An 18,145-nucleotide genomic window follows, 5' to 3' on the forward strand; every position below is an offset into this window, starting at 1 on the left:
AAGCTAGTCACTGGCAGGAAGTTTACGGAAGAAGAAAAAGGTAAAAAAAATGTGCCGGGGGCCAGGAGACAGGCCTAAAATGGGGAAATTCGCACTTGAAGAGCTTTCCCTACCCCAGCCCCTCAGAATGACAGTTCTCCTCCGCCAGAAGACTACCTCTCCCGGCAGGCACTGCGCGCTCGACGGCCACAGGCTGGCCAGCTCCCTGCTCTCCACCTCCATCCGAATCAGCCAATAGGAATTCCCGGCTTGGGCCTCCGCCCGACCCGGACCACGCGGGAGCCGGGGCAATCAAACTACATTTCCCGACACGCATGTGCTCGCGTCGTGGCCAATCAGCGCCAGGAATTCGGAAGCTAGGGGCGGAGCCAGATGCACAGGACACCCCATTGGCCAGGGGAAGCTTAGAAGAGCCGGAACCCGGGAGCTAGAGAAGCGAAATGACATTTCCTTTTTAAATAGCTGGAGCCGGGGCCCCATCGAGAAATGGCCGCGTCGGCAGGTGGGTCGTGTGGTGGCCAGGGCGGCGTGGAGGGAGGTGAGGGGGAAGGTGGGCCGGGGCCGGCCACAGGCAGTGGGATGAGGACGTAGCATTGCGGAGCTAGAGGGAAGGATGAAGCGGTGGAGGGGAATGAGAAGAGGGAGGATGAATGGTGCGGAGGGCGGTGGGCGGTCCGGCGGGACCGGGATGGGGAGGCTGGGTACCCGCCGGCGCTGCGCCCCAGGAGGCAGCGGGAGGCGGCTTGAGGGGGCACCGGCGGCCGCCGTTGTTCGAGCTTCCCTCGTGAGGCTCTGCCCTCGGCTCTCGGCGGAGTCCGCGCAGACGCCTCTCCTGGGCTGCGAGCGCGTTCCCTCCGCGAGCACGGGTGCCGGGCTCGCCGGGCTCCGCAGGAGCAGGCTGGCCTTTGAACTTGTTCCGCCGATCGCGCTCCGCCCTCTGTCTCCCAGATCCTAAACTCGCGGTCCCACGAGGTCGTGTGTATATCCACAGACATTTGTATATATCTTGTAGGGGGAAAAAGCCTAGCAAGCAGACACACAAACAGAAAAATCCCGCGATGCCGTAACTGGCTCGGCACTTCTTGTAGTTGTACGATTTTTCTCCTCCTAGATTTAAGTAAGTCTTCCCCAACACCGAATGGGATTCCATCTTCAGACCCAGCCAGCGATGCCATGGACCCCTTCCATGCTTGCAGTATTCTTAAGCAACTCAAAACAATGTACGATGAAGGACAGTTGACAGACATTGTAGTGGAAGTGGATCACGGGAAAACATTTTCCTGTCATAGAAACGTTCTTGCTGCAATCAGCCCTTACTTCAGGTATGATGATGGTAGGAACTTCTGTTGGTATCTGCACCAAGCTCCCTTTCCCCCTCAGTATTGTCCACTTGATGTTTATATTGAGATGCTATAATGAAATGAAACCAATGACTTTGTTTCTTGAGACTAGAAAACAGGTCCTCTCTTACTAAGACCTTCTTTTGACTTGAGGGATTCTTCTAGATTTCGGGTGATTGGTTTTTAAGTTAGTGGGCCTGTGTGTGTGTGTTTGAGGTAAATGACCAGAAAATCTAGACTTGTGCTGGTCAGTATGGAAGCCAGTAGCCATGTGTGGCTGTTTAAACTTAAATTATAAGTTAAATAAAATAAAACATTTAGTTCCCCAGGTACACTAAATACTTTTTGAGTGCTTGGTGGTCACCTGCAGCTAGTGGCTGCCATATTGGGCAGCACAGAGATACAGCATTTTCATCATTGACAATTTTATTGGACAGTGCTGATCTAGAATTTCTTTCAAAAAGTTATCCATAATGCATGTTTCTTTAGTGTATGGGACTCTTTTATAAAAGAGTTTAAAACATGTAGCATGTTCCTTCAAAAACAAATTACCACTCAATAGATTGTTTAAATGCTATGGGGGTCAAAGCAAGAATGAATATAGTTTCTTTGTGCCTAAGGCCCCAAATTAATAATATCCAAGATTTCTAGAAGTATGTTAAACGAAGTTTTTATTTTTACTTATATTGTTTACTATAAAACTTTTAAAAGTAAAATTTAAAAACTTGGGTCTGAAAAATAACTTCCTACTTTAAGATGAGTGGAAAAGGCAGTTTTCTGCATGGGCTTAACTTCTTTTGTGTCAAATGCTCACTTTAAGCCTTTCAGTATTCACAAGTGGTGCATAAATAATAGTAAAGTTATCAACCACACTCTGAATGTGATTTTTCCTTTTGAAGGTGCTTACCTTTATAGGGCACATAACCATATAATGTTCCAACAGTAGTTTCTGGTTCCTCTTTCTCAGAATACTGGGTTAAATATAGTCACTTCAGTCTGATGCTTGTGATGTAACCGTTTAGACTTGCCTAGGGTAGGTCATTGGACTACTAAGTATTAATCATCGCAAGACAGTGAGCTGGAAAAAAAAAAAACTCACATATGCAGAAGGTATGAAGTTTGGCCTGGTAATGGAAACTTCTAGTGAGATTCACTTACCCAGATTATCTATTAGATATGGTTAGGTCATTTGTATGTTTAAATATATGTCACAGTTACTACTTATCAAGCTCTAGGCTAAGCTTACTTTACATGTATTGCCTTATATAATCTTTATAATCCTATCTCTGCATAGTTGTTGTTCCATTTTACTTATGAAGAAGCTGAGGCTCAGTGAGATTGAGTTTTAATAACCTGCCTAAATCATCTATCCAACAAGTAAATGGCAGAGGCTACATTTGATTCCAGAGCCAGGCTTCTTAGTAGCCATATGACTTTTAAGGAACAAGAGTGGGTACAGTTTCCTTTAAAACATTTTTATTGTATATTGCCTTTGAATAGTAAAAACAAAAACAAAACAAAACAAAACAAAAAGTGCAAAGTAAAAATGTCTATATCTTACTGAAATTTAATAATCTGGATTATATCATTTAAATGTCATACTTATGTATGCTTACTAAGTATACTTATTAACTATAATACTTAGTAAGCATACATAATAAATATGATATATGTATACATATTAAGTATACTTATTAAGTATAATACTTAATAAGTATACTTAGTAACTTTACATAAGTATGACATTTTCACCTTGCAGTTTCATTTTTTATTTTTGAAGACCTAGAAAAAAATTTTACTTTAAAAGAAGTATACTATGATAGATTCCTAATTTTCTTGATTCCTTAAAATCTTAAATTCTTTAATTTTGTTAAGTCAATTTTTAAAAGGAGTAAAAAATACTTGAGAAATTTTCTGGGGATACGATATGTGCATTGAAATAAAGATATTTGGCTAGAAACCTCAAGGATTAGAATTTGATCTCTTGCTAGAGGTTTTTGTACCGAAGTTTCTTGGTACCAGCGCTGCTTCCTGTGTGGGATGTAGAAAATCATACTTAATGTTTCTACATCTTGCATCACTAGTGGAAGAATTAGAACGGCTGGAAATCTGGAATGGCTGTTTCATGATACCAGTAACTCATCAGAATTGAAATTTGTATGATTATTAGAAATTTTTTGCTGCTCTGGATTTTGTGTGAGGAAGTGCCCTGGCTTCATTTATGTTGAGTTTACATGAAGAACTTACTAGAACAGAGGAAAACTCATGAAGTGTGAGACCACTCCTGTGTGTAAGATGAGCCTATTCAAGTCAGCAGTAGTTCCCATGATAAAGGGATATGTGGTAATGTCTTCCTTTGGGAGTTAATCTCTCCCTAATGCAGGGCTTTATTTTTCTTTTTAATTGGTAGCTGTATCGGTGAGTCTTTCAGCACCTGAATTGAAAACCAGCACATACGTAGGAACATCTAGTTTTTAGTCATCAAAAAAGTCAGTGTGATACTAAATTAAAATGTACATTGTAGAAGTGAAAACAGGACTCAAAAATGATTAACCTGGGCAGCAAGTTGAGTCCTTGTACCTCCAGTGTTTCTCATACTGCATTTTAAAATTAATTCCATGAATTTGAGAGATATTTTTTAAGTGACTGGAAATCTTTGCAATTCATTTTTCATAACATCACAAAAATTAAATAGGATGAGTCTGGATCATCTAGAATGAAACTTTAAAGGAGCGAAAAGAAAGGCAAATGATGTTTGCAAGTGACTAATACTTAAAGAGCCAGGCTGCTTAATGATTCGGTCAAGAAAATCCCATAAATACAACAATATTTTAATAATAGAAAAAACCAACTCGGTCTCGAAGGTAAAAGTTTAGGGTTTTAAAAACCATTATCTTCAAAGAATCAGTTAACTGTTAAACTCTGTTTAAAAGAGGCATTATATATTGACTCTACCATAATCTTTATTTATGTCTAGATTTAGGTAGGTAAAATATGGTATCTTTGAGAAAATGAAGTATTTCCTTTTAAGCAAATGTTCTCAAAATTTCCAAGGGTAAGTGAAGTGATTATTATATTACTTATAATGGTTAAGGCAGCATTCAAAAGATGACAGTTTTAAAAAGGAGTAGGTGGAGAATATGTACTTTTAAAGAACTTCTTGCTTTTCTAAGATGAACATTTTAAAGATATATTTTGGATACAAGTTGCCTTGTAATTTTCACCAGGACATGAAAAGTTTTTATTAGGCTGTATCTTTGTATGCTAATGTATCATGTTGATACCTTTATAGGTATTCTTTTTTTTTTTTTTTTTTTTTTTTTGAGATGGAGTCTCACTGTGTCTTTCAGGCTGGCACTCAGCTCACTGCAACCTCCACCTTCCGGGTTCAAGCGATTCTCCTGCCTCAGCCTCCTGAGTAGCTGGGATTACAGGGATGTGCCACCACGCCCGGCTAATTTTTTATTTTAGTAGAGATGGGGTTTCACCGTCTTGGCCAGGCAGATTTTGAACTCCTGACCTCATGTGATCCACCCACCTTGGCCTCCTAAAGTGCTGGAATTACAGGCGTGAGCCACCACACTGGGCCAGTATTCTTAAGCTTTCTGACTGGCATGGCCCAATTTAAGATCTGATGTCCCTAAGGCAACTTGACCAGGACTCTAGATAGGGGCTTCTAGGAAAATAAAGTGACCTGGAAAATGTGTGTCACCTTTTGATTTGCATTTACTTAGGTGTACTCTCCTTTTTTCATAGTTGGCACACAGCGGGCTAGCCCTGAGAATATGGGTTTTGAGGTTAGCCAGACTACATCCTTCTGATACATTATCAATTTTTACTCCTATTCAGAATATCAGGGACTATTTTAGGAAATATTCTGTTTCAAAAGGTTATCTTTGTGGTAACTTTGTACTTTTAAAATCTTGCCACAATAATTTTGATTTATAGCATACGTGTAATATTAACCACTCTTTCCTTCTTAGATCCATGTTCACTAGCGGCCTTACAGAAAGTACTCAAAAAGAAGTTCGAATAGTTGGTGTTGAAGCTGAATCGATGGATTTAGTGTTGAACTATGCCTACACTTCCAGAGTTATTCTCACAGAGGCCAATGTTCAAGCCTTGTTCACTGCAGCTAGCATCTTCCAGATTCCTTCCATCCAAGACCAATGTGCTAAGTATATGATCAGTCATTTGGACCCACAGAATTCTATTGGGGTCTTTATCTTTGCTGATCATTATGGTCATCAGGAACTCGGAGATCGATCAAAAGAATACATTCGTAAAAAGTTTCTGTGTGTCACCAAAGAACAAGAGTTTCTCCAGTTGACAAAAGACCAACTGATAAGTATACTAGACAGTGACGATTTAAATGTAGACCGAGAAGAGCATGTTTATGAAAGCATTATAAGGTGGTTTGAGCATGAACAGAATGAAAGAGAAGTGCACCTTCCAGAAATTTTTGCTAAATGCATACGTTTTCCTCTGATGGAAGATACCTTTATAGAGAAAATTCCACCTCAGTTTGCACAGGCTATAGCCAAAAGCTGTGTAGAAAAGGGACCATCCAACACCAATGGCTGTACACAGAGGCTTGGAATGACTGCTTCTGAAATGATCATATGTTTTGATGCTGCCCACAAACACTCAGGAAAGAAGCAAACAGTGCCTTGTCTAGATATAGTCACAGGAAGGGTGTTTAAACTATGCAAACCACCAAATGACCTGAGAGAAGTTGGGATTCTTGTATCACCAGATAATGACATTTACATTGCAGGAGGATACAGGCCAAGCAGCAGTGAGGTCTCCATCGACCATAAGGCAGAAAATGATTTCTGGATGTATGATCATTCCACCAATAGATGGCTATCCAAACCATCCTTGCTTCGAGCCAGAATAGGCTGCAAACTTGTCTATTGCTGTGGTAAAATGTATGCAATCGGAGGTCGTGTTTATGAAGGTGATGGGAGAAACTCACTAAAATCTGTTGAGTGCTACGACAGTAGAGAGAATTGTTGGACGACTGTTTGCGCGATGCCAGTTGCAATGGAATTTCATAATGCTGTGGAGTACAAAGAGAAGATCTATGTTTTACAGGGTAGGTGCCTAAGTGATTTAGTTTTTCATGGAAGGGTAACACATCAAGTGGTGGTTTACTTAATTATACTGAAACAGTTGTGTTCCCGTTAATTGAGGAATACCTCCAGCTTCCTTATCAAACTATTGGAACAGTGTGTTTTGTAAAGAGCTATAAAGAAAATAAACTCTTGAATTAAAAAAAGGCAGGTATTGTTAAATTACTAAAATAATCCTATACTTTTTAATGATTTTGTGTCTTGATATCATGTAGAATAACTATTTTTGAAAACATTCTTCAATAAATAATAGTTCGGCATTTTGGGATAACTATTTCAGAGTAGTTTGTAGGACTTGAAATAAATAGCAAGGTTGTTACATGGCTGTTTTTGCTCTTGAGTAAAATTGAGATGTTGTAGCAACTGGTATTCTATGGAATTTACTGGATTAGTTTAAAAGAGAAAAGAACAAAGCATTAATTAAGTTATACTATTTAGTTACCGAAGAGTTTTATATAAGCCTTATTATTGCAAAAATTATGAAATTTAATTACAAAGAGTTTGGAAGTATAGTCTTCAAGTTTCACCTTCACTGCTGTTTATGTTGCCTTTCATAATACATTTTCAATTTTTTTCACCGGAAAACTTTGAGATGTCCCTTTTTTTTTGGTTTGCCATTTTAAGTGGGACTATCTGATATATGTAGTGTTTGTTTTGTTTTGTTTTTTGTTTGTTTTTTTAACTGCTAAGGACTACTACTTTGGCAAAAATACAGTAGAGGTAGAGTGACTGAGTCAGAGTAAATAAGACATTTGATTCAAGGCTCTGATTTGTGATAACTAATATTTTCCTTTTATTTGGTTTCTTAGACATTTTAGTTGCTTGAATGTTTAATGCAGTGTAGATAATAGCAACATCCTTATTCCTCGTATGTGTCTCTTAATTGATGTTTTTCTCACACTACTACTGAAGGAAAAGGAGCAGCTTCTATGAAGATATACAGTCATGTGCCATGTAATGTTTTGGTCAATGATGGATCACATACACAATGGTGGTCCTATAAGATTATGATAGCATATTTTTACTGTACTTGTTCCATGTTTAGATATGTTTAGATACAAAAATGCTTCCCATTGTGTTACTGTTGCCTAGAGTACTCAGTACAGTCACATGCTGTACAGTTTTGTAGCCTAGGAGCAATAGGCTACAATGTAGCCTAGGTGTGTAGTAAGCTCCCGTCTAGGTTTGTGTAAGTATGCTCTATGATGTTCTTCCCACAAGGACAACTATCACTTAATGATGCATTTCTCAGAATATGTCCCTGTCATTAATTGATGCATGACTGCCCTTATCCCATTGTTTTCTTTCTTTCTTCTTTCCCCTCCCCCTTCCCCTTCTCTTCTTTTCTTTCATTTCTTTCTTTCTCTTTTTTTTTTTGAGACAGGGTCTCACTCTGTCACCCAGGCTGGAGTGCAGTGGCATGATCTTGGCTGACTTCAACCTCCGCCTCCTGGGTTCACATGATTCTTCCACCTCAGTCTCAGGCAACTGCCACCATGCCTGGCTAATTTTTGTATTTTTGGTAGAGTCGGCGTTTCACTATGTTGACCAGGCTGGTCTTGAACTCCTGACCTGCAGTGATCCACCCACCTTGGCCTCCCACCATTGTTTTTTTTTTAAAATTGTGTTCCTTGCTCTAATCCTTTATTTAACTAAAAATTTCCTAGTAATATCCGAGCTCATTTGTTTAAGTTCAGTGTCAAGTTAATTCCTCAGAAGGAGTTGTACTCTCTGGTTCCTTATTTTAGTTAAATAGAAGCACAGGCCATGATTTGGGTTTGCTGTCTTGCGGAAAAATGGAATATAAGAATGGATGTATGATCCGTCCAGTATACTTGGATAGGTTATGTCATCCAGTATGATGAAGCTGTCTGTGTATGTGTGTATTTTGGTCTTACTGCCTAACTGTTAGTTGGTGGAGGTAGAATTAGATTCCTATTTGGAATGTGAAGTTTGTATATTAATGCAAATACTAAAGCAAACTAGCAATGAATTAATAGAATTTCAGGGCTGGAATTAACATCATTTAATTTGAGGTTATATTTTATATAAGAGGACTCTGAAGCCCTAAGGGTTTCTTAATTGCATATTATTAGCTTTAACTTTTATTAAAGAGTACTTTAGATTTTAACATTCAACTTCTTTGGTGTGTCGTCTTTACTTTCTTATCTATAAGAAATTTATAGAGAAGTAGCACACATTACAAAGTTTAAATTTCCTACCTTATTTATCAAGAATCCTGTTACAAGTTAGGCAATAAGGGCAGATGATGTGCGAGCAAATCTGGGAGCTTTACAGGCTATTTTAAGTTAGTTGAAGGCAAAGCATCACTGTTATGAAGTAGGTAGTTGAATTTGTAGATAAGAGTAACCCTAGTTCAAAACAGTTTTCAAGGGGAAGCTCAATTTAGAATCTGGTATTTCTAATCTAAACAAAGCCTCTTTACATAAATAAACCTGACATGCATAGTCAGAAGCTTATGTTGTACTATCTGTGGCTATTGAAGTATCATTTAATCTGTTCATAAAGTGTTCAGATTTTTATTACAAAGATTTTAAACAAATGCTATAATTAGCAAAACTATTGTAAATCTTCACTACTTTAATTCTTTCAGACATTTTCATATTGGCAGTCTGACTCAGCATACCTTTTTATTATCAAATCAAAATAGAAACTGACTCAAAGTCAACGTCACAAACCACGTATGTGTTTTCTATCTTATTAAAGTCATGTTTTCTCCTGCTGAATATTTCTCTTTGCATTATAGCAACATTCAGGTAAGCACATCAGTGACCCATAAGCATAAATCTGCACAATTCCATCTGCTGTCTTCTAATTAAATAGCATACACATTTATCATGGCATATTTATGATGATGTTACATGTATGCATTTTGGTCTTACTGGCTGAACATTACTAATAATGCTTTTTTAGAGCTAGAGTAAAATGAATTTTCTATAAACACACAAATTGGATAGACCAAATAGAATCAAGTTTGTGGTTTTTTTTTTTTTTTTTGAGATGGAGTCTCACATTGTTACCCAGGCTGGAGTGCAGTGGTGTGATCTTGGCTCACTGCATCCTTCACCTCCTGGGTTCAAGTGATTCTCCTGCCTTAGCCTCCTGAGTAGCTGGAATTACAGGTGCCTGCCACCACACCTGGCTAATTTTTGTATTTTTAATGGAGATGGGGTTTCACCATGTTGGCCAGGCTGGTCTCAAACTCCTGACCTCAAGTAATCCACCCGTCTCAGCCTCCCAAAGTGCTGGGATTACAGGCGTGAGCCACTGTGCCCGGCCAGAATCAAGCTCTTAACAATTCTGCCATCAAGCTCAAGTAACTCCTTGTACCTTCCCAATACAAACCTTCCAATTCAGGTTGATTATAATATTATCTGTTATACTGTGTCATGGAATGACAAAGTTTTAAGGTATTTTGTAACCCATATGAATGTATCTCAGGAGATTATAAAAGAAATGTTTTAGAAAGTGAAATATATAGAAAATTATGCCCTTTAATCTTTAGAGGTTGTAGTTACAACGTATAACCAAAAACCAAACATAAAAATTTACATATTCTTGTTTTCTTTTTTTTTTTTTTAGGAGAATTTTTCCTCTTCTATGAGCCTCAAAAAGACTACTGGGGTTTCTTAACCCCCATGACTGTGCCTAGAATCCAGGGCTTAGCAGCTGTATACAAGGACTCTATCTACTACATAGCTGGAACCTGTGGAAATCATCAACGTATGTTTACTGTAGAAGCCTATGATATTGAGCTAAATAAATGGACTCGTAAGAAAGACTTTCCATGTGATCAGTCCATAAATCCATACCTTAAACTGGTACTTTTCCAGAACAAACTCCATTTATTTGTTCGAGCTACTCAAGTGACTGTTGAAGAACACGTCTTCAGAACCAGCAGAAAAAATTCCCTTTACCAATATGATGACATTGCTGACCAGTGGATGAAAGTGTATGAGACCCCAGATCGGCTCTGGGACCTTGGCCGGCATTTTGAATGTGCTGTTGCTAAACTGTATCCTCAGTGTCTTCAGAAAGTACTCTAAATGAGTAGCAGGCCTTAGTGCATCACTGGCATCTCATTCTTAGGAAACTTGTCTTTGATACAAAAGAGTGCTGACAGTATTTCAGAAAGCTGAGAGAGTTTTATACATGGAAAATGGGTATGCTTAAAGATTGCAGGGTAGGGAGGGATTTTCCTTCGTCCTTGTGACATTTCATTTCAGTAAGGAAAAGATAACAAAGTGCAATTATCAGCATTTTTTTTTCCTGGCATAAAATTAATCATTTCATTTTATAATTTTGTGATAAATAGTAACTGAGGTACCAGATGAATCAGGACAACTATGCACTCTTATAAGAGCATTTAGGGTATTATTGGGTAAAGACATCTAAACTCGTTTGATGTGACTTTTAATTTTAAATACGGGTAACAATCTGAGGCAATATCACTAGGACTTTAGCTGTGACCTCTCTAACACAGAGAAGCACTAACTTAGATCCTCATTCTTAATATTTATATGTATCTATTTTTGTGTACTGTTTTCAAGTGTACTGAGATTTAAATGTGTTCTATTATTAGAGTAGATCAAAGAAAAAATTAGTCTCAGAAAGAGCTTTTAGTCTGATTGTTTCCATTTCCCATGTAATTTTAAGTTAAGCTAAAGTTTTAAAGTGGCAGTTTTCTGTCGATGACTTTTTCAAGTGCTAACACTGTCTCCTTTGTGAAAATCTGGAAAAGTGCTCATATTCACAGGTGGCTGGTGCTAGTCTAACTTAATTCATGTGTATAACTAGATGGATTTAAATGGTCTGAGCCTATGCCTATCTTTCAAATTGGTGTGGATTTCATGGCCATAGTACTTTACCTGTTGAACTCTTGTGATTTCACAAGATTCTCTACTTATGTGATAGGAGGGTATGGCCAGTTATTCATCTAACTGGACTCAATCTTAGAATAGTAGGAACATTATACCCAGTTTGCACTAACATGGGCCATTTGTAGCCCAACCTTCTCTTCCATCTACCTGTCCATTCATTATTGGTACAAGGAAAGGTAACTTATTTCTCTTCTGCACAGAGCATAATGTGAAGTTTTATACCTACTTTTAAAATTCTGCTTTCCAGAAACAAAATTCCTGCAGTGGTCTAATTTAATGTCTTTAAGTTTCATATTACAATTAAAACCTCATTTTTTTTTTTCCATTTTTGCACTTAACAGTGATGAATACTTTTACATTGGAATCCTCCTTCTAGCTGAAGGTGATTGAAAAGGAAAAGAGTGAGTGAACAGAACCATAGCTTTCTAGGTACTAAAGCATTTTTTGCATTTAACTGATGAAATTTCTAACAATCAGTTAGGAATATTAACATGAAGGACAAACCAACTTATTTGTATACCTAAGGCAGGCATTTGGATCAGTAACATGTTTTACTAAGCCTAGCGTAATTCATAAAGGGTATAAGCATAGGACAGATTTTGCCCTCAATCACAATATTTGTATTCACTTGAAAGCAAACTGGCATGGTTCGTATTTTAAAAATCTTGCACAAATTGTAATGTGATACTGTGAAACAAATTGAAAACATTGCCTCTTTGCATCACATACCTCGTTTTTCAGAAACTTTCCAAACTGCTTTACATAGACCTCTACAAGTAGGGAATGTTTTCTGAAGCAGAAGTTAAAATGGACAGCATTTCTAGAATTAACATTTTAAAATCTAGTCTTAGCTAGATATGTGGTTTCTTCTGATTGGTGTTAATAGTATGTCTGTAATCTCTGTATAAACTTTGTCAACATTTTTACCTCCCCAGTTTTATCTTCTGTTTTGTTTTTGTTTTTATCATCATGATGTTTTGGAGTTATTACTGTGTATTTTAAAAATCATTCTTTACAGTTTTGCATTGCTGAGGAGAGAGAAAAAACAATTTTTTTGAAAGAGATGTTCATGTAACTTATTTTTGAAAGCTTTGTTGAATAAGATTTCCTGCCGCTTTTTGACAATCTTGTGTATTTAGAAAAATGTATTACTTGAAAACATGACATAGAACATTGAGTTAGCAATTTACCTGGGCTGTATGTTATATAAGAGAATGACATACTGTGGCTAATTCAACAGTAGATTTATTCTTTTAGCCTGCACAACAGTTGATCTTTTGGCTATAACAATTTGTATGGAGGGTACGATCTAAGTTAAGTGTGTCAAAAGCAAGGCTTAGGATTTGTTATGGGAGTAGAATATATATTGAATTTTGTATGAAGAACTATTTGTTTAAATTATATAGCTGGGATATTTTGCCACTTTTAAAATGGATTCAGAAGAGGTCCTAGAAAACTAAGATTAGTGACATGTGTGGGTTTATGTTTAGATATTTAAGGTGCATTTTCATAGTGTGGTAAGACCTTAAGTAAAAGGCACAATGGGTACTACAGAATTAAAATGTAGGTCTAACATAATGCCAGTTCCACTTTAACTTTGTTTTTGCATTTGAAGAATGTATGTAGCACTTTCCTATATATTTTTCACACATTGAAAACTGGACTGGGTATAACTATGTTATAGGAAAGTAGAAATTGTATTCTTTATTTTCCATCTTTGTTTTCTGTTCCACAAAGTTGATGCTTAAGCATCAAGCTGATTTTATTGGTCATGAGAACAAATGGATGTGATCATCAAGGAATCAGATTCCCTATGTAAAGCAGTTTAAAATGGAATTCAATGTTCAGTGCTCAGGTATGTAGTAAGTACTGTAGTCCTGTGGGGGCAAATGTGTAGATATTTTTAAACATTTTGCCATACTTGCACAATTTTTTGCATTTTTACCTGATGTCATTGTTTCTTATAATAAAACCTTTTCTGATTGAAAACTTCCAGTGTTGCAAAGTGATATATGACTAGTGAGTGTTGCAGAATTAAAATCTGGTAAAAAATCATGAAATACCTTATGTCATGATAGAATGGAATGAGATTTTAATCTATTGAATACCTGTCCTCTGGTAAAAAATGAACTACTTTATGTATATAATACTTTTTAAATTCTAAAGCAAGTTAGTTCACTTATATTGGTAAATTCTTTGTTCTGTTTGTTCTGGCCTAAAATCTTTTGTTATGTTTGACTCTTTTGTGTTGGTCCACTTTGCATTACCGTAAAGGAATACCTGAGATTGAGGCCTCAGGAGGCTTTAGCTCATGGCGGAGGGTGAAGCAGGAGCAGGAAAGAGAGGGAGCCAGAGAAAGTTGGGGGAGGTTCCTGTCTCTTTAACAACGGGATCTCACATGCGCTCATTACCATAGGGAGGGCACCAAGCCATTGATGAAGAATCCACCCCCACGATCCAAATACCTTCCACTAGGCCCCACTTCCAACACTGGGGATCACATTTCGACATGAGATTTGGAGGGGACAAATACCCACACTATATAATCTCTTACATATTTCATGTTTAATTCATCAGAAAGTCCCGTTGCTTCTTCCTTCATAATACACCCAGACTCAGACCACATACCATTTGCACCACTGTCACCCTAGTCTAAGCCAGCCTATCTTATCTGACTTAATGCAGTTTCCACTGACTGGTCTTCCATCACCCTTGACCCCTCATAACCTATTCTTTTCTCCACACAGTACTCAGAGTGATCCTCTTAAAACACAAGTCAGATCATGTTTCTCTTCTGCTCAGATCCTTCCAATGGCTTCCCATCTCCCTTCATATGACAGCCAAACTCCATACTTACATGATCCACGCCTCCCAACCTTGTTGCCATTTACTTGGCTTGCTCTATTTTAGCCACACTGACCTTGCTGTTGCTCAAACCTGCTGAGCACCTCCACAGCGACTTTGCCCTTGCTGTCTCTTTTGCTGGATAGATCTTGACAACTCACTCACTTTCTTTTTTATTAAAACATCACCTTACTGGAGAGGCCTTCTCTGATCACATTTTGTAAAATAAGATCATCCAACCCCACCGCCATCATACCTCCTGCTTTATTTTTCTGCTTTATTTTCCATATGTGTCTTCCCCCATTGAAATGTACACTCCACAAAGGCAACGGATTTATTTTAATTCACTGTTGCACTTTAGATTGATGCCTAGCACATAGTAGGCACTCAATGAATGCTTGTGGGAAGAAATGAATTTTCAGTTAAGTCGGAGCCTAAAGGATTACCAATTTTATTGGTCTTTTCAAAAAAAAACACCAGGTTTAGTTCTAATGAATTTTCTCTGTTGCTTTGTGTTTTCGGTTTCATTGATTTCTGTTCTAATTTTTATAGTTTTTTTTCTTCTGGTTGCTTTAAGTATTAATAACTCATCTTTCTCTTTCTTTTCTTTTTTTTGAGACAGGGCCTTACTCTGCCCAGGCTGGAGTGCAGTGACGCAATCTTGGCTCACTGCAGTCGCCTCCACGGCTCAAGAGATCCTCCCACCTCAGCCTCCTGAGTAGCTGGGACTACAGGCTCACGCCACTGTGACCAGCTACTTTTCGTTTGTTTTTGTTTTTTTTTTTTTTGTAGATATAGGGTTTCACCATGTTGCCCAAGCTGATCTCAAACTCCTGGGCTCAAGTGTTCTGGCTGCCTCAGTCTTCCAAAGTGCTGGGATTATAGGCATGAGCCACTGTGACTGGCCTTCTTTTCCTAATATATGCATTTAATGCTATAAATTTCCCTTTGAGTATTTCTTTTGTCGAATCCCACAAATTTTATGTAGTATTTTCATTTTCTTAGTACAAAATATTTTTATCATGTCTTCTTGGGGAATATACCCTTTCATAATTATGTAATTGCTTCTCTTTATCCTTGATAATCTTTTTTCTGAAGTCTTCTCTGTTTGAAATTAATATAGCCACTCAAGTTTTCTTTTAATTACTGTTTGCTTCATTTATGTTTCTCCATCCCTTCTCTTTTAACCTATCCTAATCTTTATACTTAAAAGGGCTTTCTTGTAGACAACTTACAGTTGGGACTTATTTTAATATCCACTGTGAGAACGCTGGTATGTTTAGACCAGCATTGCATTTGAAGTGAGTACTGATGTAGTTGGGTTAATATTTAACATATTGGTTATTGTTTTCTATTTGTTGCCCTTCTTCTTTGTTTCTTTTTTTCACCTATTTTCCTGCTTTCTCTGGTTTTGACTGAGCATTTTATATAGGATTCTATTTTATCTCCTCTTAGCACTTCAATTATACTTTAATTTTTTTTTTCAGTGGTTGCATTAGACTTACAATATACATTTCAAAACTAATCTAAGTCCACCTTTAAATAACACTATACTGCTTCGTGTGTAGTGTAGGTATCTTAGAACAAAGTTCCCAATTTTCCCCTCTGATCCCTCATGACATTGCTGTCATTCATTTTAGTTATCCCTATGCTATAACCATGCGATACATTGTTATAATTAAAGTCATACTTTAGGTCAATTGATATTTAAAAAATAAGATATTTTACTTCATCTTCACTTATTCCTTCGGTATTCATTTATTTAGGCAGATCTAAGTTTCTGTTCTGTTTCAATTTTCTTCTGCCCAAATAACTTCTTTTATTGGGCATTGCTTGCAAGACAGGTCTGCAGGTCATGAATTCCTTCAGATTTTTGCTTGAAAAAGTCTTTATTTCTCATGTTTCAAGGATAATTTTGCTGGATCTAGAATGCTAGGTTAGTGGGTGTTTTGCTTCAACTTTGTAAAGTGAGTAGCTTCTAATTAAATATCAGTCGTTTGGTGGGCCTGTGTCTTGGGGCTGTGATCTTCACAGGTGTTTCTCTAGTGGTACAGCTTTTGGTTTTCCCCTCTCCATCCTCTTTCTGGCTGCACCATTCCCAATTTTATTTCTTTGAAGCCCTGACCCATGTTGATTAAATCCTTTTTCCTTTAGGTGAGAAGAGAAGTTTAGAGAGGTTTGGGATGGGAGGAATGCTCTTCCCCCTGCTTTTATCGAACTCTGCCAAAATGTTTTTCCGTGGAGAGTATGCTTTTTAAATGGAAAAGGTTCTGGGTGTATTTCGTGATCATTACTCTTCCTGTCCCCTAGTCAGAGCCACTAGGAGGTTTGTCTCAGATCTTTGCCATGTGAACCTGGTGGAGTGCCTGTTGGTAAAATCCACAGAAGCGTAGGGGCCCCATAAGACTGAAGTTCCCAGGAGTTTTCCACTTTCATGGGAGTCCATGTTCAGCCTCAGCGATTCATCAAAAATGACCATTTAAGTGTTCTTACAGTTTATGGCTCTGGTTACTTCTGGTCAAGGTTAGCAGATCTGGACTGTGACTCTGAATTCACCTCTAATCCAGGATAACATTTGCCCTGCAGCCTAATTTCTCTGATGGATCTAATAAAAGTCATTGATTGTCAGTTTGAATACCTTTTTCTTCCAAGGTTAGGAATGACAACATCCAGGATCTTTACATTTTCAGTGCTAAATGTGGAATCCCCTATAATAAGCTTCTAATACATATTTTTGATTGAATGATTCTTCAGTTATGCATAAATATCTTATGCCATCTTTTATATGTATAATGTATTTCACAATTAAAAAATAAGCTAAAAAGTCTCACTTTTAAAAACCTATATAGTTAATCATATTTAGGTATCCTTTATTTATAATTTATATGGCCATGGGATTATTTGACATGTAGTTCAGTGAATGTTGACTCTTGAGTACCTAATAATCCATATTTCTTGGACCAAGTTAAAATTATATAAGTTAAAAAAAATCAATCATTTTAAGACTTTTTTTCCCAGGCTACTAAAACTAAATTGAAAATTACAATGTAATAATTTTAAATTATCCTTATCATGGATAGACAGAATATTTTCTATTGGCTAGTTTTTTAGAAATGAGATTTAATAGATCCTTTTTGTCCTTTCTTTCCTCTTCCATAAGGATATGCACAATTGTATGATTTGGTGAATCAAACACTATAATATTAAGTAAAACATGTGGAATATATTTTCTAAATATTTTATATTGGTCTGGTCAACATGAATTATAGTGTTTTCCGTGACCACAGGTAGATTACTTACCTTTTGTAGCTTTACTTTTTCATGCATAAAACAGGTTAATAATCTACCACGTTATCGAGTTTTTTTGAGGATCAAATAAGCATGTAAAACACTTATCACAGTGCCTTATCACAGCACATAATGAACACTTCCTAAATATTAATTTGTTGAAATCATTAACGACTATTCTGCAGTCTTTTAGATATACTTAACCGTTGTAGAACAATATTCCTTAATAGCTAATATAAAGTATATATTAAAGAGAAGTGTAGCCATTTGGACTCTGATTGTGCTCATAAGCCATGCATGAAAACAATTTTTACAGTTTTACAGTCACACAGTTCTCACTTTCATTTCTGGACTGTGCATTTCTAAAGGATTGAAATTAAACCAATGGTATTTAAAGTAATTTATACAAGGCTTGTAACCGCTGTCTGCAAAATAAAAATAATGCTTTTTGGCTTGTCTATTTTTACGAACTGACAAGGGCCTGTCCTTAGAGTTTATCTTGTTCTCTGTTCCCATTCAGAGATAAGGACCTGTCCTAGTCAGTTCAGGCTGCCATAACAAATTACCATAGGCTGCATGGCTTAAATAACAAACATCTATTTCTCCCAGTCCTGGAGGCTGGAAGTTTAAGATCAAG

At 37.2% G+C, this 18,145-nt stretch overlaps 1 protein-coding gene across 2 annotated transcripts; it reads left to right on the top strand.

Moving 5' to 3' along the window:
* The first annotated feature begins 362 nt into the window (after positions 1-362).
* KBTBD8 (kelch repeat and BTB domain containing 8) lies at positions 363-13,365 on the top strand. 2 transcript variants are annotated; one of them, XM_004035858.5, is made up of 4 exons: positions 363-502; positions 1,112-1,322; positions 5,324-6,438; positions 10,079-13,365. In XM_004035858.5, the coding sequence occupies exons 1-4, from the start codon at positions 487-489 to the stop codon at positions 10,540-10,542; spliced, it is 1,806 nt and encodes a 601-aa protein (XP_004035906.2). In that variant the 5' UTR covers positions 363-486; the 3' UTR covers positions 10,543-13,365. The 2 variants fall into 2 exon arrangements, with proteins under 2 accessions (XP_004035906.2, XP_055237195.1); XM_055381220.2 differs by lacking the exon at positions 1,112-1,322 and having other exon boundaries at positions 430-502.
* The last annotated feature ends 4,780 nt before the right edge of the window (positions 13,366-18,145 follow it).

The sequence above is a fragment of the Gorilla gorilla genome, chromosome 2 (genome assembly GCF_029281585.2).
Source record: "Gorilla gorilla gorilla isolate KB3781 chromosome 2, NHGRI_mGorGor1-v2.1_pri, whole genome shotgun sequence".
Classification (NCBI taxonomy): Eukaryota; Metazoa; Chordata; class Mammalia; order Primates; family Hominidae; genus Gorilla; species Gorilla gorilla.

Excerpts from the sequence above, each read along its gene's own strand:
- KBTBD8 (XM_004035858.5), top strand. Across the intron at positions 1,323-5,323 it reads GCAATCAGCCCTTACTTCAG|ATCCATGTTCACTAGCGGCC; the intron begins GTATGATGATGG and ends TTTCCTTCTTAG. Across the intron at positions 6,439-10,078 it reads GAAGATCTATGTTTTACAGG|GAGAATTTTTCCTCTTCTAT; the intron begins GTAGGTGCCTAA and ends TTTTTTTTTTAG.